The following is a 27,865-nucleotide window of genomic DNA, read 5'->3' as shown; positions in this document are numbered from 1 at the left end:
AACTCTATTATATTTATATTGGTTTCATCTTCTTCTAGCTTCTCTTTTAGTTGATACGAAGTAGGAACAACTTCGCTTTGAAGCGGCAAACGATTTCGACGCGACATTGTTATATTGTCGTGAAATAACTTTTTCGAAACGCACATTAAAACCGACTATTGAACACTGCCACAATTGGTCAACACTCAGGAAATATACCAGAAAGAAAGAAATATACCTGGCCCACCCTGCCCGCTCAATTGTTGTTAATGGCTTTAGCCAATAACAATAGGCAATAACATAGTTAAAGTTTGATTGGGGAGGGTCCCGTCGAAAGCCAACACGATAAAGATTGGGACAGTACGCCACTGAGTTCTCTTAAAATAAAAATCATTCTTGCAATCCAGTCATTTCTAAAAATTTAATTCCTTGATTTTTTTTTCAGTTCGGTGTAGGGTTTCCGCTTAAAAATCAGTTCGTGAGCCATATTTATCTCTACTTCATTCAAATCAGTCATAGCTTTGTTTATGACACTAGTAGGGACTGTTTTGAATGGCGAGAATTGATTTATGAAATAGATTTGATGTTGTTTTCGATTTGAATTGGTTTTCTTTCTTTTCCTTCCGCGCATTGCCCAAGAGAACACTTTGAATTACCATTGTCAACTATAATCAAAGCTATCAAATGGGACCGTGGATCTAAATCGATTAGCCCTAAGGATCTACGGGACCTACGTTCTATATCGACGATAACTATCTTGGAGATGGATGACCGCCTGCCGGAGAAATTACAATTGAAAAGTGCCTCCCCACTTTTTCTAGTATTGTTCGTAAGAAACCCTTTGTGAGGGTCGAAGTGGACCAGGGCTCTTCCGTCCTGTTGGTGGTTACTCGGTAAAAATCCGAATGCCCAAAAGATACGAGGGTCGTTCATTAAGTTCTTGGTATTATCGAAAAGATTTTTTTCGATACCAACTCAACAGCTGTTAAAGCGTCAGCAGTATACATCGTTTAAATCGTTTAATTAAAACTAACTATTTGGACTTCTATCGTTCCTGAACGTTACCAAGACATTTTGAAAAACCGAATAAAAAAAAAAAAATATATATATATATATATATATATATATATATATATATATATATATATATATATATATATATATATATATATATATATATATATATATATATATATATATATATATATATATATATATATATATATATATATATATATATATATATATATATATATATATATATATATATATATGTTAAACTATTTATTACACATCTATTTTACACGACATTCGATCTTATGGATCTCAAAGCCACATTTCCATGGTTTTTCATCTAAATAGTGTAAGCTGATTAAATCTTATCTACAAAAAGTGTAAATACAAAAGTTTGAAGATTTGAGGGTGTCAAAATGACAGCAACATCATTTTTCCAAATTTTGTATATTGTTAGCTTAAATCGTAGATCTTTTTTCCTGATTTCAAAAACATATATTATATTATCTACCTTTGCAATGTTCTACTTCGAACAAGTAATCAAAACTAAAGATCTGCAGCGTAAGTTAAATAACTTAATAATTAATACACGAGGTGATAAAATCAAGGTTTTTTCTGTTTAGATCTGGTAAAACGATATTAAGTCTTTCTCATATCACTTGTAAACTTTCATGCCTATAATAATAATTTTTTTAAGTATCCCCACAAAAAATGTCACAAGGATTCAAGTCGGGGCTGTTGGCACACCATTTAATAGTTCCTTCCCTACCTATCCAAAGTCTATATTTATTATTTAGATTATCGGTAACGGGTTTGACATTATGAGGAGGTGCGCTATCTTGATGCTAAATTAAATTTAAGTAATTCCTAACTGGCACATTTTCTAACAACTGTTCTATTTCTGTTGCAAGGAAATTGAAATATCGTCGGTCATTCAAGGATTCGTCGTATATAATTGCTTTGACCAACATATTGTTCAACATACAACACCATACATTAACTGACCTCCGTCCTTGGATTTGAACGTAAAGTAATATATTGATGTCTTCATCAAAATTTCTTTCTATTGTCTATTTTGTCTATTGTCTATTTTTAATTGAATTTATTGAAGGAACTCTTCTACCCGGATATATTTCTCGATATTCTCTTTTAACCCTTGAAACATTATGTCCGTTTGAATAATATAATTTTATTATTTAGCGTTTTTCTTCCTCAGTATAACACATTCGAAATATCTTAAGTTATTTAACTTACGCTGCAGATCTTTAGTTTTGATCAGTTGTCAAAAGCAGGACATTGTTAAAACAATTGCAAACATAGATAACATGATTGCTATCAAGGAAGACTTGGTCATTTTTAAAGAATATGACTATTGTCCAAATATCGAATGATAATTATTTTTAAACTGAAATATCTCAAAAACAGCCTGAATGAAATGCCAATAAACTATATGTTTTTGAAATCAGGAAATCAGAAGAAAAGAAGATTGGCAACTGTTGATGAGTTTATTACATGTCCCTTGAGCCTACTTGATATTTTGTCATGTGGTATCTCAAATGGAGTTTAAATTTACGGAAGGTTTTGAGAAGAAGGAATATTATATCAAAACCAGATTTACTACTTGTCCAAAAATCTCTCAACATCTTCGATCCGTCAACTAAAAAATTCCATTTGAGTTTACAGCATTGCAGAAGATTTGTAAATTGTATTACGGTAGCCTGTGGAACTTTGAATGATTAAATATTGTGTGTGTTTTTTTGGCGTAAAACGGAACAAAGAAGAGCTCTACATTTCAACGTATTCGTCATGAAAATTTTATATTCATCGACTTTGCTAATGTACGTAAACAAAGGTATAGAAACAAACTAACCATGCTACATCGTCAGAACGCCTTATTCCAGAGATCCTTTACATTCAGTCCAATTTGTTTTTACAATTCCAGGACTTCACTAACCTAAATTGAAATGTGTTCGCTCAAAATATCAGGAATATAAGAAAACTCTGCAGAAATTGGGTTCAAGATGGCAATCACCCCATCTGGTGGTCGATTTGTTTCCAGACATGGCGGACAAAGGACGAAATCACCCAAACAAATGTATATTTTAAGGACCTTCGAAGATCCTCCTTTCTTTTGTGAAAATGCCAAGAGTTGGATGCAATTGCTGTGAAGAATTGCTCAAAGAATGTTTTCTCTCCAACGTTTACTAAGGACTTATCGAACGACCCTCGTATCGCATAGAACAAAAAAGAAGTGCACAAGTAGTGATGCCCCTTTTTTGTCCTAGACCTCAAATTATTTATTTTCGAGCAGATTGACAAAATGGAACTTATAACTACGATATAAACTTACTAGTTCTTCGTCAAAGCTCATTAGTTCCACTTTAACGTCGGGCGCTGTCGGTCTGCAAGGTATGGTAGTTTCTTGGTACTGTGTAGCTGGCTGGATCGGGTATTCGTCCAATACCGATAAATGTTCGGTATCTGTGAATGCAAGAGTGCATTAAAAAATCGAAATTTACAATATGTAGGTGCTTATTACATAGAAATTTATTTATTTATTCTTTTCAAGAAATTTATCCTAAATATTAATAACCTTATGGTAACTTAAACTAGGGTAAAATAACAAATAGAAAATAACAAATTATGGACAATAAAAAGCTATATATTATTCAGACGGCACAATAGTTGAAACATTATTAATTAACGTATGGATAAAAAAAATTCAGTACTGCAAATCAACTTAGAAAATTTGTCTTAATTTAATTTTAAAGGTATTTAAAGGTAATCAATGGTATTGTATTAATTTCCAAAGGAGACAAGTCTATTTAAAGGCATGTTTTGAGCATGTCGAGTCAGTACAGGAGACGAAAGGTGACTTCCTCTCAATTCTCTAGAGGGGATTTGAAAATTAAAACTAAACATTTGTGACACGAAAGACAGAATATATCTTAGAAGAAGAAACAATTTTGGGGCCTAGATGGGATAGATGAGACCCCTGAGGCACGCCGGATATTACATTTATGTTGGGGGGGGGGGGGGGGGAGAGGAAAGAGCTGATAGCTTGATAGCCACGATAGGAACGCACCACTAACACCAAACTTTTGAGGTTTGTTCAGTAATCCTCCTTAGTCCAGCAAATCAGAGGCTTTGATCAAATCAATATGTATAGAATGCAATTCACAGCACACAGCTATTATTCAGAGCTCCAGCGATGAAGTTAAGATACATAAAAAAGGTTCGTCACGGTAGAACGCACCCATAATTCTGCTCAACAATGATATTATGAAAGGCTCCGTCCAAAACTGGCAAAACCATCCTTTTCAATACCTTAGGTATTGCTGATTATTACCAGTTTTTAATATATTGCTTACAAATGAATGTTTTCTGAGTGTCTTTCAACTTGGAAGAAGCGATTGATGAAGAAGGTATTTCTCGAAACTACACGTAGTGATGCCCGAGGATTTCAAGAAATAGAAGCCATGTTTCACTAATGATCGGACCTTCGATCATTAGATTTACATGTCCCTTTGGTGTTTATAAATAAACCACATTCCAATTGCGTTATACAATTTTTTCTTATGACATACATGGTAAAGACGATAGAAACATACAAAATGTGCTTGATTATTTTGGAGCAAATCTTGAGCATTGGTACTGCGTTTTCTCCTTAAGCGCTTAACCGAGACATTTAAGTTGTAGTTCAGCTCTGAAGCGGCCAGCAATGTGACTGGCGAAACGTCAGCCATTGTGAAATGGCTAAACTTTTTGCAAAAATGTATCCACGGTGCATTACATATGAACTTATGGGTCTATAAGCAAAATATATGTACAAATGATAACTATTTTGGTATTCTCTAAAACTAGTTACTGTGAAATAATTACAATCTGCTTTTCAAAAATACCAAATACCTGCAAACTATATATTTTTGCAATCAGGCTGGATTTTCATCATTCATGAAGTTCTTAGTTTCTTATACATTTTCGGTGCTCATTTGTTTTTATTAGTATGTTCAGAAGATAATAGGGAAAAACCATACATAATATAACAAGTTTTTTATTATCCGCTTAAATTAACTCTGCAGGTGGGTACATAGAACTCCGTAAGACTCCACACTGTATCTCAGTGCGACTTAGACTACGCTTGGACTATAGGGTCAACGATGTAACGCCCTCTTGAACTTGAAGTGACAATACGCGAAGCGCCATCTAGTGTCTGGAGGCCAAAGTTACCCCTATCGTAGAAGAAACCGATTTATCAACTGGTGAGCATCAATCCCAGCGAACGTTAAGCGGGATTTTTGTGTGGTTATGTTGAAACGTAACAGCTGTGCTAGATCAGATATTTGTTGTCTGACAAGACTTTTACAAATTTGAGGTCCTACTTCACTGCCTTTCAGCTGATACCTTTCTATTGAGTTTAGAATAAAATTTAAATGAAAGTCATAACCTGGAATGTATGAAAACCCATGGACAAAAATCTTTTTAGGTGTTGCTAATAACACTACTACCCTCTTACCGTTGACATATAAATATATACTATCATTCTCGTCGCTCTTCGATTCGCTCAGGTAGTTTTCGCTGTCGTTTTGGTGAGCGCAGACGTAGAACCCTACGAAGGGGTAGGACATGTTGGTTATGTACAAAACCGCCCCGTAGTGGTAGTCAGAATTATGTGTACTCTCGAAGTCTTTCACGGAAAACGTAGTCCAAGTGTTTTTAGGTTCCTGAAATGCAATAATTGAGAAGATTAGAAAGATCGGGGGACCTCATGGTCGCACTTGCCTGTACTTCCGGCGTCACCCACTTCAGGGGCTTACTGCCCTGGCACGTCATGTTAAAGTTGTCGCCTGCCCTTAGAATCACATCGGTCGAGTCGTCCAAGTGAGTTACGATCTTAGGTCGTACTGCTTCGACTGAAAGAATAGGACAGGATTTCATTTGAATACGTTTGTACAATAAAACGGAAAAATATGAGCCACTAAAGCCAACAATTAATTTATCAAACAGTAAAATGTGAGGAAGAGCCTCGTAGCTTAAAATCGGGTCTTAATGAGATTGACCAAGAACATAGACATACATAGACCTTTTTTGAAGTTTCGAAGATTCACTATATTAAATGTCCTATCCTATCCAACAGTTCCTCAATATGTAGTTATGAAGCAATGGTTATCTTTAGTGAAGAAAATTTCTATACCGTAAAACAGTTTTGATTGAAATATACCAAAGTAACCCATTCTCAGTGTATATCAAAGCTGACCAACCATTTAAGCCCTCCAAGTAGAAAAGTGGATAAATCCTTGATTTATGTCCTGAGAGTTTCGTATTTCATTGGCCACAATGGATATTTTATCAGAACAAGTACGTACCGAAGCAGTTTTGATGAACGCCATACTCGAAACTGGTCAAGAAAGTCAAGTTTACGAATCCAACGACATATTTGCTACGTGATGACAAACGTGAAAAAATTTCAGGTGGTTTTAATGAATTTTAAATACAGAAAATAAAACATACTGGGGTATGTTTAGTTGTAAGTGGTTAGGTTTCAGTAATGCTGACAACAGTTGGATAGGTAAGCAAACCGTTATAATATAAGAGGGCAGCGCCAAAATTTCCCGGCCTGAATATGAAAGAAACAAAGTAGAGTAACAATTTTTCATTATTTTTCAATATAATCCCTCTTAACTTCAATACACTTATTAGATCTCTTTATTAACAACTCAATCCCTTTAAAAAATATTTTTTTGGTTTGTCCGCAAAATGAGCTAAAACAGCCTCTTTTAACTCAACTTCGTTGTTAAACCGCCTTTAAGTAAGTTCTTTTTCAAATATCCAAACAAATAGCAGCTGCTGGGGGCCATATCTGGACTATAGGGAGGATGATCCATCTGTTGCAACTCACACTCTAAAATAACAGCTTGTACAACACCAGCAGTATGGACAGATGTATTATAGTGCAAAAGACGCACGCCTCTGGTCAGTTTTCCTCGACGTTTTACACGTATGCAGTCCCGCAATTTATGTAATAATGTTGAGTAATATTTACCATCGACAGTGGTATTAGTTTCTTTAAAATCTATAAAAACAATTTCTTTCACAATCCCAAAAGATCGTGGCTATCACCTTCTTTATTGACTCTGAATTTTTTTGGAGGTGCCTCATCCTTACGACGCCACTCCATTGATTCCTTTTTCGATAGAGGGTCATAATAGAGAACCATAGTTTCATCTCCCATCAGAATAGTTTCTATCACAGGCTTCGGTTCCGACCCACAGAGTTCGAAAAAAGACCGCGCACACTCTACACGGCGTTGTTCTTGAATAGTCGAAAGGTTTTTAGGAACCCATCTTGCACTAACCTTATGCATACCTAAACGAACATGCAGGGTTCGACGAACACTTGTATCAGAAAGCTTAGTAATTTCTGAGATTTCCTTGACCTTTAAACGTTGATCACTCAATACCACCTCTTCCACAATCGCAACAATATATTCCGTTATGACCACCACTGGTCGACCAGTTCTTGGATCATCTTCAAGGGACTCCTGAGCCATTCGAAAACGTTTTGCCCATTCTTTCACTTTCTTTCAGAATACGAAGAAGAACTTTGGCCGTACACACCATCCAGCCTTTCTCAATAAAAAACCATTTGACGCAAGACTTCAATTTTTTTTCGCAGCCTACTAAGGTATATATTTAAAAGACAGCAAAGTTTTATCGTGATACTGGAGCTGCATCTATTCCAGGCCAAGTAACCTCGTAAATATATGAGCCTAGATTATTTACTGCAGCTCTAATTGCCTTCAAGTTAAGATGCATTTCAACTATTTGGATGAGTGTTAGAGCAAACAAATCAGGTATTTATAAATGCACTGTCATTGTCTACGACATGGTGATGGAAAAATTGAACAAGAAGATGTCCAGCGTATACTACAGAAGAATTCTGTCGATATTAAAGCAACTTTCCTGGGCAACGTTTTAAAAACAGATTGCCCTAAAATTGTTAATGCAGATTCGTTGTCTATTAAACGTACCCCACGACAGAACTTGCCCCTTTCCTCTGGAGATACCCGAGAATTCAAAATTTTCCCGCACCAACCCGAACACACCCGAACATTCACGAAGATCTAAATTTTCCCGCCAAAAGTGGATTACAACCGACAGCACTATACTACTTAAGTAATTTGATAGTTTTCGAATAGAAGTGTCGAATGATTAAGCTAGGGTTTTCGTTGTATTGAAAAGAAGTTAGTCGCCAGCCGTAATCTTTTCAATCTTTTCAATCTTCGCAATCTAATCAAGTAAACAAAAAGTTCACGAGGTCACGTCAAAATAAAACCTAACCTTTTACATCGCAATTTTTCCGCTGCGTTGGCAATTGGGCAAGTTAATTTCGCTGGAATCCTGAAGTATTTCGCAATTTGGAGCAAAAATATGCAACCAAGAGAGTACGACCTTTTTTAAGAAAAGTGAGTGAAAATATAATGTTTTCTAATGGAGAGAAGAATTTCCTTTTTTCTTAAGAACGTTTTCTATTTTCTATAAGTATATGTTTTCTCTGTCGTTGATATAACTTCAGAAACGTAAGAGATTCCCTTGGCTATTTTTAGCAGAATTGATCTTGATTCTTGAGCGCAGAGGAAGCTGAAACCTACACAGCCGGTTATATCGCGCAATTATCGCTTTGTGGCGGACAAAATGGTAAACAACGAACAGCAGTCTTATTAATTTTTCGACCGAATTAGATACGACTCTACGTGAGCAACTAAAAAATTTTTCGACATTTAACGATGCTTCCAGTGAAATGCAAAATGATGACGAAATTATTAATTCTCCGCCTTTGGTTAGTCTTTTTCAAGATTTGCCGAGCCGCCACTGGCCACATATTAAAATTTGGAAAGCCGGAGGTAAGGTCGGTGCTTTTGTGAGTAAGTAAATAGGCGGTCATTTTTTTAAAATGTGAAATGTCCTAATTATGTCGCATTTGTTTATTAAAAGCGTGAGAATTTTATAATGAACTGGTAGAAGCATATATTGTTGTTCTACGGACCACCATGGAACTTCTGCAGGATGTAAATGGAGTAAAACTAACTTTTACGCGAGAAAATGCGGTGAGGATGTGGCCAGGGTATTTTAATTACAATAAATGCCACAACCGGTGTTGGTTCCTACAATATGCGTGATAAATCATTAACTTAATATGAAATCTTCGCTAATCTTATTAAATTACACAATATTCATAGTTAAGAATATCTATACATAATTACATTTTTATTCCAAATGTGTAAATCTAATTCGGTTTCCGTATCAGAGAGTAATAGCATTTATGTTATTTTGTATACAAATGTTTTGTATAGAAAATCTAAATGTAAGAGTCAACATTTTTTATAATGTACTGTACTGAATTTTTCTAGTTCTCAATTGGTATGTTATTAATTACGTAGCATACGGTTAATTGGGTAGCATACGGTCGTCGTAGCTTCTGTTCTTGGGAATATTTTTTAAAAGATTTTTTTGAAACTAATTTTCAAAGAGTTCGGCACTCCTCCTCCTCCTCACGATAATCCAAGCTGGAATCGTTAATATACTTTTTTTTCTCCCGTTTGTAAAATACCTAATTGCACACTGATCCAGCACGCGGAAAGCGTCACTTTACCACGTCAGTTTCGTTTCCCACGAATCCGAGCCACTTCGGACATTTCCGGGATTTTACCGCACGGGTTTGGGAGCAATCGGATGTTTTCGGAGATATTTCCCACGCTTTGAAATTTGACGTTTGTCAATTCTGACGGTCATGTCAGCGAATGTATTAGTGTTGTTTTGCGAAAATGGACCCAAAAACTAACGGTTGTAGAAAAAGTATAGTATGCAACACATTCGGTGAACTTTTCAAGTCACTCGTTTATTAAACACTCGCTCCGCTCGTGTCAAACAAACTCGTGAGTCAAATCCCGTTTACCGCACTTGTTGCATAATATACTATTGCAGGCAAGAGCAAGCGTGTACTATGGTGATGCATTTTGCAGTTTTGAGTGGCAGTTCAACAAAGATTTACTCATTATTGATTGCGGTGCACTGAAAATTTGAAAGGTCTTTTTTTATGGGAATAGTAGCCTTTTTCCAAGATATGAACAGAGACAAAACTTTTAGTTTTATACCCATTTTTTTCTTTAAAAGGTGGTTCAGTCAAAAGCTGTTGCCCAATCTTAGTGAACCTTCATTAATAATAATGAATAACGCATCGTATCACTGTGAACTTGCTAAGAAAATACCCAATAAAATTTGGATCAGGTAGTCTTTTTTCGAGGAGCTGCAACCAAGGAATATTCCATTTCATCCAAGTTTAATGAAGGAAACACTTGCCAGAAAAAATATTTTAAGAACGGTGAAGTTAGCATTGGAAAATGGCCATAATGTTAGAGATGGTTTGATCAGATTGTAAAGAGTATTATATATATACAGCGGGGGTCCTACAGCTTTCTTTGCCGCATCCCGCATTTCGTATCCATCCGCTCGTCTTCCTGCATAGCTGTCTTTCGTTGTCTGTTTATACCTTCCTTCCAGGTCCTTAAGGGTCTTCCTCTTCTTCTCCTATTTAGCGGTTGGTACAGTAGTGCTACTTTCAGCCACCTGTCCTGCTCCATTCTCATCACATGTCCGTACCATATTAATTATTCTCTCTGCAGTCGTGTATACTCGCCCTGTTCCTCGTCGTATATTTTTATTTCGTATATGTTGTGTTCTAGATATCCTGCAGGATCTTCTCAGGCAGTTCAATAGCATCAATTGGTTTTTCCTGTCTATCCGTCAATTGCCAGCACTCACATCCATACGTTAGAATGGGTTCCACTATAACTTTGTAGATTGTCAGTTTTGTATTTAACCTAATTTTTTCTGAACAGCGCATTGAGTTTAAAATTCTTGTAGCTTTTTTTTCTTGTTGCAGTCTATTTTTTATGTTTTGTTTTGTTGTTCCGCCTTCTGAAATATATATTAGCGTGTTGATTCTTGGGTTTTAGGTCTGTATGTACTTCTGGTTTTCGTTGTTTTTGTTGTCGCAGCATTGGGATATTTGTTATCTCTCATATATTTGAAGCGTTTTATTTTGTTCATTCGTATAAATATCCTGCTGAACCAGGTTGCCATAATCTCATTAAAAAAAAATAGTAATATGTACCTAAGTACATTAACATTTTTTACGAACTACCGTGATTCTATTACTACCGCGTTGCAAAATACAAAATAGCAATTAATTCATTTTTTAGGATTACATATCTACTTTATACTAATGAATTAATTAAAATCGGAACGTATCTGAAAATGGTAGCAATATAGCTAAGACATAAGGAACATTTTTGAGTACGTCACTACACGTGACGTAACTGCACAATCATTCCAACCAGAGTTTACCGCGTAAAAGTATGCAAAATGGGACTTATCGTTTGCACAATTTTTGGACACCCGGTATAAAAATATGTCTCACGACGTTAATTAAATAAAATGCGCCTGAGTTTCGAATGCTGATCACAGCTTACCTGCGGTGACTAATAGTTCATACAACAGCGTTATTTACAGACTGATTACGTTTAAGCTGGAAACGTTGAGGTATTAAACGAGTTATAACAATGTTTTCTTGTAAATAAATCCGCTTTGAAAACTGTGTGTCACGTAAGATCTTTTTGTTTCGAAAGGTAGTTAATTTCCAAGAAAAAGGTAAAGCTCTTTTGCAAGAACTGAAAGATCCTCTTGTTGCAAGTGAAACATCGGAAAACTCTGTGTATGCAGATTTCAAATTGGATGAGGGCATTAAGTCTTGTGAAAATTTTCACATGGTCCTGGAAGATATGAACAGGTTTTTAATTTTTGACAGTACATACAAATTATGTTTTGTGCAAAAGGAAAATACTAAACTAGCCATCTTCCGTCTTAGTTAACATATCTTTACAAACTGTAACTAAAAAAGAAAAAAATCAAATTTCAATTATAGATTGTCTTCGCGATCAGTTTTAGGTTCACGATATGATGGTCGGATATTTTACTTACTTATATAGACAGATTGGTTAAACATTTAAGTTTAATAAATGAACATTGTATCAACACAATATCGTTAAGAATCAGTGAAAGATGTTGGTTTTTGAGGAGCACAATGATATACAGTGAAAACTTCCTATAGCGAAAGTCTGTGTAATGTAAAAAGCTATGTATTAATCCACTATGGATTAACGAATTTCTCACTCTCCATGCCGAAAGAAAAAAGGCACATCAGGTAACAAAGTAATGAATGGAGGCCGACTTACAATTAATAGAGTCTCTTACCTTCTCAGAATTCCTTACCCTAATAATCTAATTGCCGAGAACCTGCTCGTCCTAAGTGTTTTTCTCGTAATAGGCTATTAACACACCATTGTTTCAATCAGTTCTAAAATTTTATCTCTAGATGATAAAGTTGTTTTAATTCGGGAGATAGAACGGGGAGAAAAATGATGTGGGACGTCGATACGGACTTACACCGTCGACTGTATCCACGATTTAGAAGTGCAAAGAAAAAATCATTCAGGCTGAAGTGGCATTCAGTTCTAGTAAAAAACTAAGAAAGTCAAAATTTGAAGATTTGGATAGGGCAATGATGCAGTAGTTCCAACAGCAACGTCTTAAAAATGTACCACTCTCTGGACCTATCGTAAAACCAAAAGCAGAAAACTTCGGAAGAATGGTTGGGGAAGTTCAAACAAAGACATGGTATAAATTATGGACAGATAAGTGGCGAAGCCCGTGATGTCGACAGAAACGTCACTAACGACTGGCTGGAGAACACGTGGCCAAAACTAGCAGAAAAGTACCCTGCTGACGACATTTTTAATGCTGACCAAACTGGTATTTTTTGCAAAATGACGCCAGATAAAACTCTTAAATTTCGAAGCGAAAAGTGTGTGGGTGGAAAACTTTCTAAAGAACGTATAACAGTGTTAGTAGCTGCCAATATTAGTGGGAGAGAAAAAAGAAAGCTAGGCGTGATTGGAAAATGAACTGACCCACGATGTTTTAAGAACATCAGGCGTTTGCCGGTCACTTACAAGGCAAACAAGTCTGCATGGATGACATCGCAAATTTTTGAAGAGGAGATACGGAAATGGGATGCAGAATTAAAGGGAAGGAAAATATTACTTCTCTTAGATAACTGACCTTCATATCCCCATATTCCAAATCTGCGGAATATTGAATTGGCATTTCTTCCAGCCAAAGCAGCAAGTGTATTTCAGCCGATGGACCAGAGCGTAATACAAGGTCTTAAGAGTCGATACAGGAAAAACATTTTCATGGAAATGGTCGAGCCCAAAAACAAATTTTCCATTAATATGCTAGACGCAGTCAATTTTATTAGCAAAGCTTGGAAAGAGGTGACATCAGAAACAATTCAACGCTCCTGTCGTCATGCAGGATTTATTACCGAGAGAGAATGCGAACATGACTTGGAAGATGATCAGCCATTAAGCGAGTGGATAAAGCAGTTTCAAACAACAATTACGTTTACAAGTGAGGAGTTGCAAGATTTTATGGTGATAGATCAGGATTTATCTACAACAGCAGACTTGACAGAGGAAGCCATTTTACAACAAGCAAGAAAGGGTGAGGAAGAGCACCAAGAGGAAGAAGAAGATGAAGAAGTTGATCTGGGATCACCACCAACCATTCAACAAGTCCTATATTCATTCATATATCATGGGGAAGATGCTCCTCTCGAAGAAATGGTGAAAACACCAGCCAAAGTACGAGATGCGTATTGCATACTAAAAAAAATCAAAAGAAAATGACCGATTAATTGGAAAATATTTATATAAAATGTTCCTAAGTAGATGTAAAAATATTATTCGATTGCCTATAACTCTTTATATCGAAAACTATAACGAAAAAAAAGCACTCAATTTTGTTATATAGAGTGACTGTAATTACACGAAGAGCAATGAGGAATTTTACTAAGAACTACTGAGTACTACAGCAGTATTAAATCCTTTTTTCTTCTGTAGACTGCGTCTACTAGTCGATTATGGGTTCCAAAGAACACGACATTACTTTTTTATGAATCCTATTTGGTGTTCTATAGACTTAAAGGTCTCAAAAGTGGCCAAGTTTTGCTGATATCTGACAGCAGTGCCCGAAATTACTTTAAAATCTCAGCCATGATTCGGTGTGTGTTACCGACATAATGACAATTGTGACGTTTCCTAGTTAAGTTTAAATGGTTCTAAGAGCCGCTTAAGAGCGTACATGTAGTTTTGGATTCAATGTGCCAGGAGAAAGGGAGGAAAATGGAGAAAAACATTAGTACGAACGAAAAAATGATGCTAAACTAAAGGGTACCATTTTGTTCTTGATTTTTAATTTTGATCGAGTGCTGGAAAGTATGAGGGAAAAAATTATTTTCTAGAGAATCTTAGTCTTGAAGTACTTCGGACCTCTGGGTACCCACTAGATGGGGTTCGCTGCGCTGAAAATGTGGCATAAGAATTATTTAATTATTAAGGCTTCGACGTCGGAGAAGTGGGATTGGCCAGCAAGATCGTCCGATCTCACGCCATTAGAGAACAAGGAAGAGTTACGTCACTGTACTGTACAATTCAACAGATTTTAATTCTATATATTATTATTGTTATTATTATAAATATTTAATATTATGTTAATTGTTCTTAATAAGAATTTAAACATGTTATATATTTAAAACAAAAAAATTGCAGGGAAAATCCTTTTTATGCTTATGCTAAGTCCTATTTTTTAGTTTTGTTTCTAGTTGAGTTAATATAGCAAGCTTTTTTATAAATTACAATATTTTCATTGTTTATATTGATGAATTTGTTCCATATTTTTCATATTTACTGTAATGTAGCTTGTTAGATATATATATATATATATATATATATATATATATATATATATATATATATATATATATATATATATATATATATATATATATATATATATATATATATATATATATATATATATATGTATATATGTATATATGTATATATATATATATATATATATATATATATATATATATATATATATATATATATATATATATATATATATATATATATATATATATATATATATATATATATATATATATATATATATATATATATATATATATATATAAATTTATAAACACAATACTTGTGAAACTCTTTTTTTTCTGTAATAAATGCGAAAGTCTCACCTACAATCATTTTAAGCCCAAACGTATAATGCGAATTTTTCGAAAATGCGGACTGATTAAAAATCTGCAAAAAAGGTTAGCATGTATCAAAATATAATTTGCCCCAAAGTTATTCGCTAAATATAATTTCTCATATCAAAAAAACCCCAATTTGCAAAATTTTGTGCAAAATGCTGGATTATTTTAGGAATTATTTTAAAAAATCAACCAATGAAATTGTCTTTTGAATTGGACACTAAAATAGGTTTAGTTAAATCGGAATGTTTTTACCTAAATAATCTCTTAAATTGCCATGTACCGCCACTTACGGGACACCCTGTATATCCCGATGATAAACCAACGGAGTTTCACTTTTTCAGCAAAACGTTCAACAAATTAACGAAGGAAGCTAATGAAAAGGTTTCCCTATGGAAATTCAAAAATCTCAAACACCAACGATGAAAAAAAAAATAGGCCAAATAAGCACACCCCAATTTTTAATCAAATAATAGCGATGGGTGAGCCAAATGGATAGAGTTTCTAGTTAATTGGTTTTCCCTATGGGGATGGGTGTGTCCGTCCTATTAATTAAGGGTTTAGGTTTCATAAACGGCAACCTCATGCGTATGGAAAACAATATTGGGTATAGACAAAATTTCAGGCAGAAAGTTATTTTGAAAAACATTATTTGGGCATTTTCTTCAGGCAAATATGTAGCGACCTATTCATATTTGTTGTACAGTTCTCCGTTTTCTCATAAATGAATAAAACTTTTTTATTCTATATGGCGATCATAGATGGCAATGGTCTTTAAAAAAAATGCAAGTCTAGTGATGAAAAAAGTCGGAAATATAGTTCGTTGTTTGTTTACGTATTAGTAGGCTGTGAATAATATGTTCAAAAAACCTTTAAAATAATTCAATAAACCCTGAAACTTTAAAAAAAGATAAGGACAATTTAAAATAACTTAAGTGAGAAACACAAAACCTAAGTACCATTTAATATTTTAATTTTAATTTAACATATTATTATGAGTTGTGAACGAGGCAACCATCTTGCTGATGCTAAATACTGCTTAAATGGAACAATACATATTCGTAAAATATTTATATAACAATCCGCTGTCGGATTTTCATTAATCAAATCCAAAGCCACCTTCAGTCTAAATACGAGAATGTGATAAAAGTTTAAATTAATTTAATATTTTGTTTATAATTATTCTTTAAAAATCATAAATGACAGTTCTTTATGTAGTTTTTTTTTAGTTAATAAATGTATATTAACATATAAACGCTAAGATAATGAGAGACGAAAAAAAATTTGTTTTGTTAAATAATTATAAACAAAATATTCTTATTTGGGTATAAGAAAGGCCCCACGGAGTGAAAAAAAATGTAGCAATTGTGTTTAGATTATACTATAATTTTTTATTGATTTTCAAATCTGGCAATTTTCAATGTTAAATTTAAATTATTAAAAATGGAGGTACAGTTTCGTGAATCCGAACTTTTTAGTAAATTTCCTCCTATATCAAGACCTTTTTTTCAAAATCCAAAAAAGATATTAGTAACATTTAATGTATCTGTCTACGTTTTTCGCACAATGATCTAGACATAATTCAACATCATTTTAAACTTACTAATTGTATGTGCTAGATATTCTGGAACAGCAGATCGTGGGAAATTAATATTAATACTAATTAAATTGATTTTTAATTAAAATAATTAATTAATTTAGAAATTAATTAATTAAATTGAATATTTAATATTAATTAAGATTCTTATATGCAATAAACAAGTTGCAAAAAATTGGTGGATTTTTCTGATGCGATATGGCTTGAATACATGATTTTTCAAAATAGTCAAAACTTTAGTTTTAGCTAGTGTCCGTGAGGATACGCTTGGATTTTCCAATACTTCTCCAATTATATTGAATTCCAGGATTTCCTGTTCCTCATTTGTTAACATCCGTAATATAAAAGCCGACGTATAGAGCCTCGTAAATTTTGTCATTAGACAAACAAGGAAAAGTTTGCTTTAAAAGTTCTCCCTTTCTTATTTCACCGGGTACACGACAAAGTGTCAACCAGAAGGTTAACAAAGCAATAACAAAGGATTATATTATACAATTTCGCGGATATCATTCTTGTTCCCGTTTGCTAACACAACTCCACCGATATTTCGCCATCTAATCAGTTTCATTACCACTCGATATAAAAACCCAAGGAATTTCCAATACGCAAACGTTTACCCAACCAACCTGGGAATAACGCTTTAATAATAAATCGATATGAATTTGCCGCCGATAGTGTCAAACAAGCGTACGTGCAACTTTTCTATTGTCGGATCTCATCAACATTAAGACATACAGAGTAGCCCAAACCATGGCGATTCGTCTAATAATATCTCATTAAAAAATTGAGGTTATGTTTGGTTGTTCCAGGAAAATGACTGAAGAAATATAATTTCGGAATTTTGTGTAGCCTGATTCATTATCTTTTCCAAGGCTAGAAAATCAAAAATGACTACCGGGCCATAGCACGCTCTGTTTCTTTTAAACTCACATGCAACTACTTAAAAACGGAATTTACTAATGAATGAACGCGACGCGTCATACTACTTGATAACAAATTATTGATAAGCGTGTTAGACGAGTATATCTTAGTGAAATTGATAATAAAAACATAGTAATGAATTGAAAATATCAAAGCGTACTATTGCAGATGCCAGACTGCGGGAGCCAGTAATCTGACGTCACTGCGACCCAGGGGATTTATTGTGACTCTCACCATAAAGCTATAAAGCGTTATCTAGGTTGTGTCTCTGATCAGCTAGCTTAGACAGTGGCTCCTTGGTGTAGCTGATTGAGTCTGGTTTGGTGTGCCCTCTCGATAGGCTCTCGCCCTGACATCTGTGTATAGCTATTTCCTCCTCTTCTTGGTAGAATCAGCAATCAGTCTTTTCTTCCACTTACGTTAGGCCTCTATTTTGTAGCTTAGCAGGTCTGTTGTAAATTTGGATGGACTTCTAATAAATTTCTTCTTTTCCTATCCATTCTGTGATTTTGCAACAGATTACGACATTCATTTCTGTTTTTCTTGCATAACGTTCTATTGCACCTGCATATTCTTGCTAACTTACCCATTGGCATAGAAATTTTCGTTTTCGTTCTGGGTTCATACATACTTGGAAGTTGTGCAGGCAGTCATAGCCTGCTTTTCTCTCTCTGTAAAGCTTTCATAATCCTTATTATGCTGCCAATTATTGGTGACTGGCCTTGCAGTAACAGATATCTTCTATGGTTTGTTCATAGATATCAGAAAGTGACGAATTGCTTTTCAATAGGATTATCTAAGGGTGGTCCTTAACGTACAATGCAACAAGATTATTACCTAAAGTTTCGTAATTTAAATTCAGGTATAATTGTGGTCCGTAATAGAAAATAATTTTAGACCTACCTGTGTATAATATTCTCTGGTTTGGTATACTACTTAGTTTAAGTTTATTAGTAATGATTCTTATTTCGTGTGTAATACAGCGTGTGTTAAATCCTGTGCGCATTATGCAAAATATGTGCGAGTCTAGTGTATCTCAGGAGATGCTCCCGGCCAAATGTAGAACACACTATTCTATTGAGACTAAGGAAATTATAAACAATGTTTATTTGACTCTCATTAAACGTGGTGCCAGAACTACCTTGTGTACTGAAGTGTATTCAAAACATGGGTTTTAGATTTAAAAAAATTGACAAAAGGCAAGCTTTAATGGAATCTTTTAGAATTCGGAAATGGTGACTGGAATATCTAGAAAAAAATTGGATTTACAGAGAACAACAAAGGCCAATTATTTACTTGGATGAAATCTGGTTCGACACTTATGATACCCCGGAAAGGGGTTGGGTTGACTCAACTGATAAGTGTAAAACAAACGCGCCATCAAAAAGAGGTTAAAGAATAATTATTTTGCATGCTGGCTCTAAAGATGGTTGGATTCCAAATGGACTTTCTCTGTCTGCGAGAAATATTAAAGATAAAGAAACGTTCCTCCTAATAGCGTCATTGTAATGGACAATGCAAGTTATCACAATATCCAAAACTATATGTATAATAACGACATTTATTTTCACGAAGATTATTCCAAAAAGCAATTAACTGAGGATCTACAAACTTGAACCGACAAGCGGAATACGTCTGTGATAATTATGCAAAAAATCTAGGGCATACAGTTTTAAGGCTTCCACCTTACCACTGTATATTTAATCCCATCGAACATGTTTGGCACCCACTGAAATCTTCGTTGTAACAATGTTTTTCTCCGTGTTAACTCCAATGTCCTCAAACTTATGGAAACCGCAGTTTTTTAACATCTCTCCATAAAGTTGGGCCAATTCTGTTAAACATATAGAAAAAGCAGAACAATTGTATATCCATATTGCAAATAATATAGAACAAATAATAATTAGGACAGGCGATGATAGCGATAGTGATGCTGATATATTATGTGAATAATTTTAAGTAATTTAAGTAGGTAAACAAAATATTATTTAGTATCTTTCCTAACAAAACCCCGAATAATTAAATTCTAAGCAAAGTACGGGTCTGTTCGGCCATATTTCATTCTTACAGCTTGCCCGGGTCTTTCCTTAATTCGTATCAGTTAGTCACTTTGTTATATCTATGAACAGACTTTATACAGATAAGTATATCAGTAGGACCTCTGCTCTGCTAGCCTTTGCATGATACTCAGTACGCTATCATTGGTGTCACTACTGTTAACTACAGCTAAAGTGACATTTTTGAGTTTGAATCCGAATCCCAGGGCACCTTGCTAGCACAACTGCCGCCAAGCAAGCAACCCTTTGGTCGAATGTGCTTCCTTGAAAAAGTGTACTCAGTGTACTACTAGCAGTTTCAGTCCTGTGAGCCTGTTAGTAAATGGAAATCGTTGTCTTCGGGTTAACCATAAGTTGCTCATTTTGCATGTCCCAAGGATTGGAAGCCTTTCGCAGACAGCTTTTGAAGTAGGTCAAGTATGTCGTTAAACCGAAGAAAGATTTCTAATCACAGTTTTCGCCTGCATACCAATGGAAAGGCCAAGGATATGTCAATTTTTTTGGTGGGATATTATCTTTTACCCAATTCGGGATCGGGTTTGACCATCCATAAACTGATTAAATAAATGGAAAAACGGGCTGTACATTTACGTTTCATCAAACTTGTTTTATTTCTACTTAATTATTCAGAGAGGAGGTACCGGATGGTAGCATTATTGGATGACGCGTATATTTAAAAAAAGCACTTTGGAAATATACCGCTGGACAGATAGGGTGCTTTCATTTTCACGTAACAACCTCCTCATTTTAAGTAGAACACCCTATATATTAAGGTACTTTTCGATTCCTCGAAGCTGTCTACACATATTTCATATCCCATGAACTTCTAAAATATGGAACAAAAATTGCTAAATTGATTTGATTTTGAATCGTTTAGGAAAATAATTAAAATTATTGGAAAAAATGACATTATAAACTTTTTCTTCATCAGGACCTGCTTCGATAGTACCGCATAATTTTTGTTTTTTTTTTAAGTAAGGGTACTTTACTCTTGTGCGATTTTTGTATTTTTTGTTGTACCCTGTATGATGTCTGACTTGCCAATATTTAATTATTGTTATTTAATTATTTATTATTTATCTGAAGAGTATAAGTGAATTCGAAAGTTTATGTTCTGTAGTAAAAAATAAGTGTATTAAAAAATATATCCGGGTCTAATTGTTTGTCATTATTTAATTAGAAATAAACAATTCAAACATTTTAGTGCATCCACAAACGACAGAGAAAACCACTCGTGGTTTTCGGTACCTGTTGCGTTGGACACTTTCTAATCACCTGCGTTCAGGTTTGGCAATCACAGAGTACTTAATGCACAGACATTAAGTTCCCGTTTGTGGTTTTTCACTAAATACCGACGTGACACTTTTGAGGATTAAAAAATGTATTTGAAGGAGACCTTTAAATTTCCAGAAATTATCCAGTTAAGAAGGAAATTTACAGTTCTAAAATAGTGCTCAAAATAATATATAATTAGATGAAGAGATAGTTATTTCTACACTACACTAAAGTCGGATTATTGTTTGTAAAATAATAATAAAATAATCATTTTTGGAGCTTGACTTACGTTGTAGTTGTAGCTTAGACTTTTGCATTACATAAAATCAAAAGAGACATACAGTAGTTAAAATGGTGAAAAATGATCGTCAATCGAGGATTGATTCAAGGATTTGATTTAAAATCTTTGATACTTCAGTAAAAAAATAAAAATAAATTATTTTCAGAAATCTTTTGCAAATTATGAAGGTCAAAAGAGGCACACAATAGCAAAAATGGTGAAAAAGCATTAATTAAGGATTTGATTTAAAATATTTGACACTTTTCGACAACACCGTGTCTTTATCAAATGTAATATTTACAAACTACCTGCTACTATATATACCGAAATGACCAGAAAACCTTAATTAATGTTGTTGTGAATTTAAGTTCAATAAAGGAGAATTATTTAAATCTAATTGATCGTTAAGCAATACATTTGAATGTCTCATTTTGTGAATCTCCATGGCTTCCAATAAATTTATTTTTCTACTTTTTGTGGCTATATGTAAAATATCAAAATTGTCGTCAAAAATGTGTTTTTCTGTGTTTAAGTGTGTAGCATAATTAGAATCTAGACCATTGTTTTTAAACGCTCTTTTATATAAATATAAATTTTAGGACAAGATCCGCATTTCAACCTGTAGACACCTGATTTTTGAGATTTTGGACATTTCGTTTTATTGTTTTTTAAATATTTTCCTATTGTGTTGTTAGTTCTGAAAGCTATTTTTAAACCAAACTTGTACAAATGTTTCGAAACTTTTTCACTAGGTTCTCCTATCTATGTAATTGTTTTAAATTGTTTGTATTCTGTATTAGGTTTCGGATAAATAGAGTTTACTGTTGTCTGGATTGGTTTTTTATTTATAATTTTTCTATAATGGACGGATGGTAGCCGTTGTTCAATGCAATTTGTTTAATGATATTAAGCTCTTTGTTGTAATTTTCTGTTGCGAGTGGCGTATTAAGAAGCCTGTGTACAAAAGAGTGAAATGCAGCATGTGTGCATAAGGGTGATTTGAGATGTTATGTATGACTGTGTCCGTGTGTGAAGGTTTATGATAAATGGGAAAATCTAATTTGGGAAATAAGTCTTGTACATCAAAAGTCTTTTGATGCACAAAACGTATTTCCCAGTATTGAAGGTTGAACCTTTTAACATTTACCCCCTGTGTATCTCAAGGCTGAACAATTAAAAGAAACCGTTATACAAGGTGAGACAACGATAAAGTAAGATAAATACAAAAAACAATATATTTTAAAGTACACAGTGTGGATCAAATTTTGTTTTGAATTCGTTTTGAAATTCCTCTACTTTTTTGTTAATATTAATAATTACCATAATAATATTTCCAATATTTTAATTTTTATAAAAAAATACTAGTTTTCACCCAATTGCCATAGCGGCATTTTTTTTGGAAGGTAGATAACTGATTATTATTATTATTATTAGTATTGGTATTATTATTATTATTATTAGTATTAGTATGCAAATGTCAAATATCAATTATGCAATTATAACCTCACTTTTCAGTTGTTTGTTTATTTCTTATGTAAAGAAGTGTACCCATTTTTCTATAAATATCTTGATTATTTATTTAATTAAACTAATATTGGCTTTTAAAATTCATATTTATAGGTATTTCACGGTTGAATTGTTATAACAAGGTGTCTTTTTCATAAATCTGAAGTAACCAATATTTAAAGTGTTACAAATAAAGTAACCACGAAGTTTTGAGATGCTACATTATAAAATTTAAAGTGTTTTGGTGCTTACTGAACTACAAAAACCGTTATAAAAACTTTGGTTTCTTATTACCCTATAATAAAACTTCAAATTTAAGTTTCGGATACGAATAAACCGTCCGCTGAAACGAACTATTTTTGTTGAATAGCCCGCGATAAGATGACGCGTATAAAAAAATAAAAATCCGCGTAATTGTTTAAAAACGCGCGCTAACGCAAATAAACTCACCACGATCAGATTTCGATGCGAACATCGCAGAAAAAATCAAACAGCACATCCAGGAGGCGTATTTGGTATCCATGGCGCACTACATAAATAAACTTAACAACAAACTTGACACATTACGCGCACATTTCGAATCCTAGACGGCCTCGGCATCGGCCTCGTTCGCTTCCACGTCTATTGGAAGAATGAAATCAGGGGACACGTTCTTCACGAGAGAGGAACATTCGGAAACGGGCACTTGTCAATCCGTCTTACGTTAAACTTGAGCACCGAAACGTTGGTTCTACTGTTGGTTGATATGGACGTGATAGATGTTGCGTTGGTAACATATTTCGCAGATCTTTATTGTTAATCATTTGTTGCATGATTTTTTAATTTTGTTTAAACAAAAACAGCCTTCATCTAAACAGATTCAAAAATTTTGAAAAAATACTCAAAAAAAATCTAGTAATTAGATTTAATTTATTATTTTGGGAAACATTTTGTCGGACCTTATAAAACAAAATATGGAAATATCAAAACGATACAAAATACAAATAATTTTTTTTTAACAATTTCTATGTTTCAAAAATAAAATCTTTTAACAAAAATTAAAATCGTAAGGCATTATCATAAGGGAGTTCCCATAAAAATGAAAATTCCAATCACAAGTAAATTTCAAAAATAAAGGTTTAAAATTTGAATAATTTTAGCTGCTCTTAGAGACTGAAAAGGGGTGATGCGGCCTTCATAAAAGGACAACCATACAATTTACCCAAAGTTATGATATATTTATCATATATTAAAAATGAGGAGGATTTTTCTCAAGGTTGTCAAATGGTTGGTATATCCACGCTTGGATTGCTGAAGATGTTTTCATTGTTTCTAGTGAAAACTGCTTCTTTAAATTGTGAACGACCCGCGCTCTGGACCATTGGATGTTGTGTTGTTTGGTTCGCACATGTTCTGCGATACTTTTTGCGTTTCACCCTTCATTGTATGTTTCTTATGTTCTTCAACTCTTATTTTTAGAGGTCGTTTGGTTTCGCCAATATATGACTCACCGCATTCACGGGGTATCTGGTAGATACACTCTTTCTCTTGAGTCAAAGTTTCAGGCTTTGTTTTTGTGAGTACACAATGTTGATCCAGATTTAAATACAATTTTAACTTGATATTGTTTAGCTATTCGCCTAATCTTTTCTGATATTCCTTTCACGGATGTCATCGTCAAGAGAGAAAGAGTATCTACCTCACATGGTTCCGGTGTTGTTTCCCGCTTACAGTTTGTTATTATTTTGTTTATGGATTTTTCGGAGTAACCGTTCTGAAGCAAATCCTTTTTAATATTATTCAATTCGGCATCTAGAGATGCTTGGTCGCTACATATTGTGATTGCTCTTTTGCACAGTGTTTTAATTATTCCTAGTTTGGTTGCTTCAGAATGGTTGGACTCAAAATTTAGATACTGTGCTGTGTGGGTAGGTTTCCTATATAAAGACGTGTTAATAGAACCATTATTTCTACTTACTAGGACGTCTAGAAACGGTAGACAGCCGTTCTTTTCTTTCTCAATAGTAAATTTAATTGATGTTCGCAAAGAATTAAGTTCATTGAGAAAAGAGTCTAGCTGTCTATCGGTTCCACTCCAGAAATTAATGTATCGTCAACATATCGAAGCCAGATCTTAGGTTTGATAGTTGCAGTGTTTATGGCATGAGTTTCAAACCACTTCATGTTGTTCACAGAGAGCAGCATTGGAGAAAGCGCAAATTTAAAGAAGCAGTTTTCATTAGAAACAATGAAAACATCTTCAGCAATCCAAGCTTGAATATACCAACAATTTGGCAACCTCTAATAAGGCGCACCAATGCTGGCGTTCTAGTTGAACAACTTCAAGCTTGACTACATCCGACTCCGCCATGGATGAGCGCCGTCCCCTAGTGTATAAATTTTGTAGCCTTGGAATTAAGTTTAGTTTACACTTGATAACGGGTAGTGATACAACTGTCCGAAACGTTGTGTAAGTTCAAAATAAAGACAATTTAAGTTCGACATCCTTTTAGTATAAATAGTATTGTATAGTCTCTCAATCTTCAGCGCGTTAGCTTTCGATGGACCCTCTTAATAAAATTATTCTTACTTGAGTGACAAGGCAGGGGTGGACTAGGTATATTTCTTTCTTTCTGATATATTTCTTGTTGTTGACCATTTGTTGCGAAACAGGTTGTGAAAAATGTGTTTGAAACTGTAATCAACGAAACTTTATTCGACAAGAAGTTTTAAAAGGGACATGTCTACTTACAACAACGTCAATATCGTCGAAAAGGGCTATTATGCTATTATTAATAGTATAGTATAGTATAGACAATAGAAAAATTCAGTACAGCACATTATAAAAATTGGGAACTCTTAAATTTCTATGCAAAACATCATAAATACTATTATAATTATTCTCATGACGACTCAGAGAGTGATTATTAGATTTAGACATTTAGAATAAAAATGTAAGTATGTATAAATATTCCTGGCTATGAATTTATTGTATATATTTGATATATTTGTTATTTTTTAGTGTAATTTATTAAGATTATACCCACCTAAATAAAAATATATATGTATTATTACGAAAACCTTTGAGAATCCAACCCTAACGTTCTGCCCTTTAATACCCATCGGACCCGGAGTTTTGTTGCCCTCGGCAGGTAACTTCCATAATTGAGGGCAGAAGCACAATGAATACGATTGCATTACTAGCTGTTAAACAAGGATCATCTGCCTACGATCAAAATTTAATACTTAGGAGTCATTCAGTAGTAAAAATTAAAATTAATTTCTTGATACACTCAATTTTTTTACGAAATTACAAAAGTTTAATTGACGATACTCAAATTTTGATATTACCATTATATATATATATATATATATATATATATATATATATATATATATATATATATATATATATATATATATATATATATATATATATATATATATATATATATATATATATATATATATATATATTGATTCACGGATGGAAAAATGTGATGACACTATACTCCGGGATATCATCCGTTCGCTCGTTGAACTCCGACTGGACACTTCGAACACTGTTTTCGGAGCGCGAGCATTGAAGATGCCAAGTGAGATTTTGGCGAAACGTCTGCAGGATTCCAGTCGGATGCAGGATTTGCAGGATTCCAGTCGGAGTTCAACGAGCGAACGGATGATATCCCGGAGTATAGTGTCATCATATATATATATATATATATATATATATATATATATATATATATATATATATATATATATATATATATATATATATATATATATATATATATATATATATATATATATATATATATATATATATATATATATATATATATATATATATATATATATATATATACATATATATATATATATATATATATATATATATATATATATATATATATATATATATATATATATATATATATATATATATATATATATATATATATATATATATATATATATATATATATATATATATATATATATATATATATTTATATATATATATATATATATATATATATATATATATATATATATATATATATATATATATATATATATATATATATATATATATATATATATATATATATATATATATATATATATATATATATATATATATATATATATATATATATATATATATATATATATATATATATATATATATATATATATATATATATATATATATATATAGATAAATAATTGAATTTAGTTCACTTTTTGTCAATATCAAAAATGACCTATTTCCAGAAGACGTCAATGCTATCGTTCTTTTTTGTTGGATTTTGACATGATTTTAAAATTATTGGTTATTGTTATAAACAACTAATCGTTTTTGAGAATTTCAACAAATTGAATTTCAATATCAAAGTCAGTCGGAACTCTTCGCCGTGCTGCTATCGTGAGGGGAATTTACTAACGTCCGCCGTTATCTACGTCCCCAAAAGTATAGGCAACTAGCGAAACATCTGCGCCGATATGATTAGAATGTTTACGGAACGCCCAATGTGTATTTTTTTTCAATTTATCAAAATAAACGCGATTGAAGGGCCAGATAAAACAACTTGTCACCAATGCGATAACGTCAATCGCGACGACTGGCGTGTAGCATCTCGTTTTCAGAAATCGGAGGGAATTTGGTGCGTTTTATTCAACTATAACAGTAGGCGGGACAGCAAAGAAGTCTCCAATGCGCCGACCATACCGTTAGGTGGCGCGAAGTGAAATTTTAAGAATGATTTCCCAGAATTATCCGTGACTCGCTCTCTTGGTTATTAACGAGATGATTCATCGTAGTATTTCGCGACGTTCGTAGTATCCCGGAGGCATTTAACAAGGACGCGAGGCGAACTTTAAAGGAAGGGGGACTTTTCCACCGACTGGGAAAAGGATGTCACACCCTTGGCTTTAAAGGCACATCAACGAAGTAAATTATGGATAAAGTGCAAAATTCTCAGGAATTCGTTTAGATCCTGAACTGAATTGGTGTCG

At 33.5% G+C, this 27,865-nt stretch overlaps 1 protein-coding gene across 4 annotated transcripts in view; it reads right to left on the bottom strand.

Moving 5' to 3' along the window:
* Window positions 1-23,477, bottom strand: part of LOC132704564 (vascular endothelial growth factor receptor 1) — a 78,857-nt gene extending 55,380 nt beyond the window's left edge. For 3 of the 4 annotated variants that reach the window (XM_060674635.1, XM_060674636.1, XM_060674638.1), the window contains exons 1-4: window positions 23,315-23,477; window positions 5,776-5,906; window positions 5,510-5,717; window positions 3,344-3,474 (exon numbers count right to left, since the gene is read on the bottom strand). In XM_060674635.1, coding sequence (XP_060530618.1) covers window positions 3,344-3,474; window positions 5,510-5,717; window positions 5,776-5,906; window positions 23,315-23,387 — 543 coding nt within the window. In that variant the 5' untranslated portion in view covers window positions 23,388-23,477. Of the gene's footprint in view, window positions 1-713; window positions 856-3,343; window positions 3,475-5,509; window positions 5,718-5,775; window positions 5,907-23,314 lie in introns of all 4 variants that reach the window. The other variant, XM_060674637.1, reaches the window with a different exon arrangement.
* Between the last annotated feature and the right edge of the window lie 4,388 nt (window positions 23,478-27,865).

Source organism: Cylas formicarius, unplaced genomic scaffold (assembly GCF_029955315.1).
Source record: "Cylas formicarius isolate icCylForm1 unplaced genomic scaffold, icCylForm1.1 PGA_scaffold_7__23_contigs__length_41026272, whole genome shotgun sequence".
Lineage (NCBI taxonomy): Eukaryota > Metazoa > Arthropoda > Insecta > Coleoptera > Brentidae > Cylas > Cylas formicarius.
Note: the sequence above shows the minus strand (reverse complement) of the source record. Positions and strands in the feature narration are given on the sequence as shown.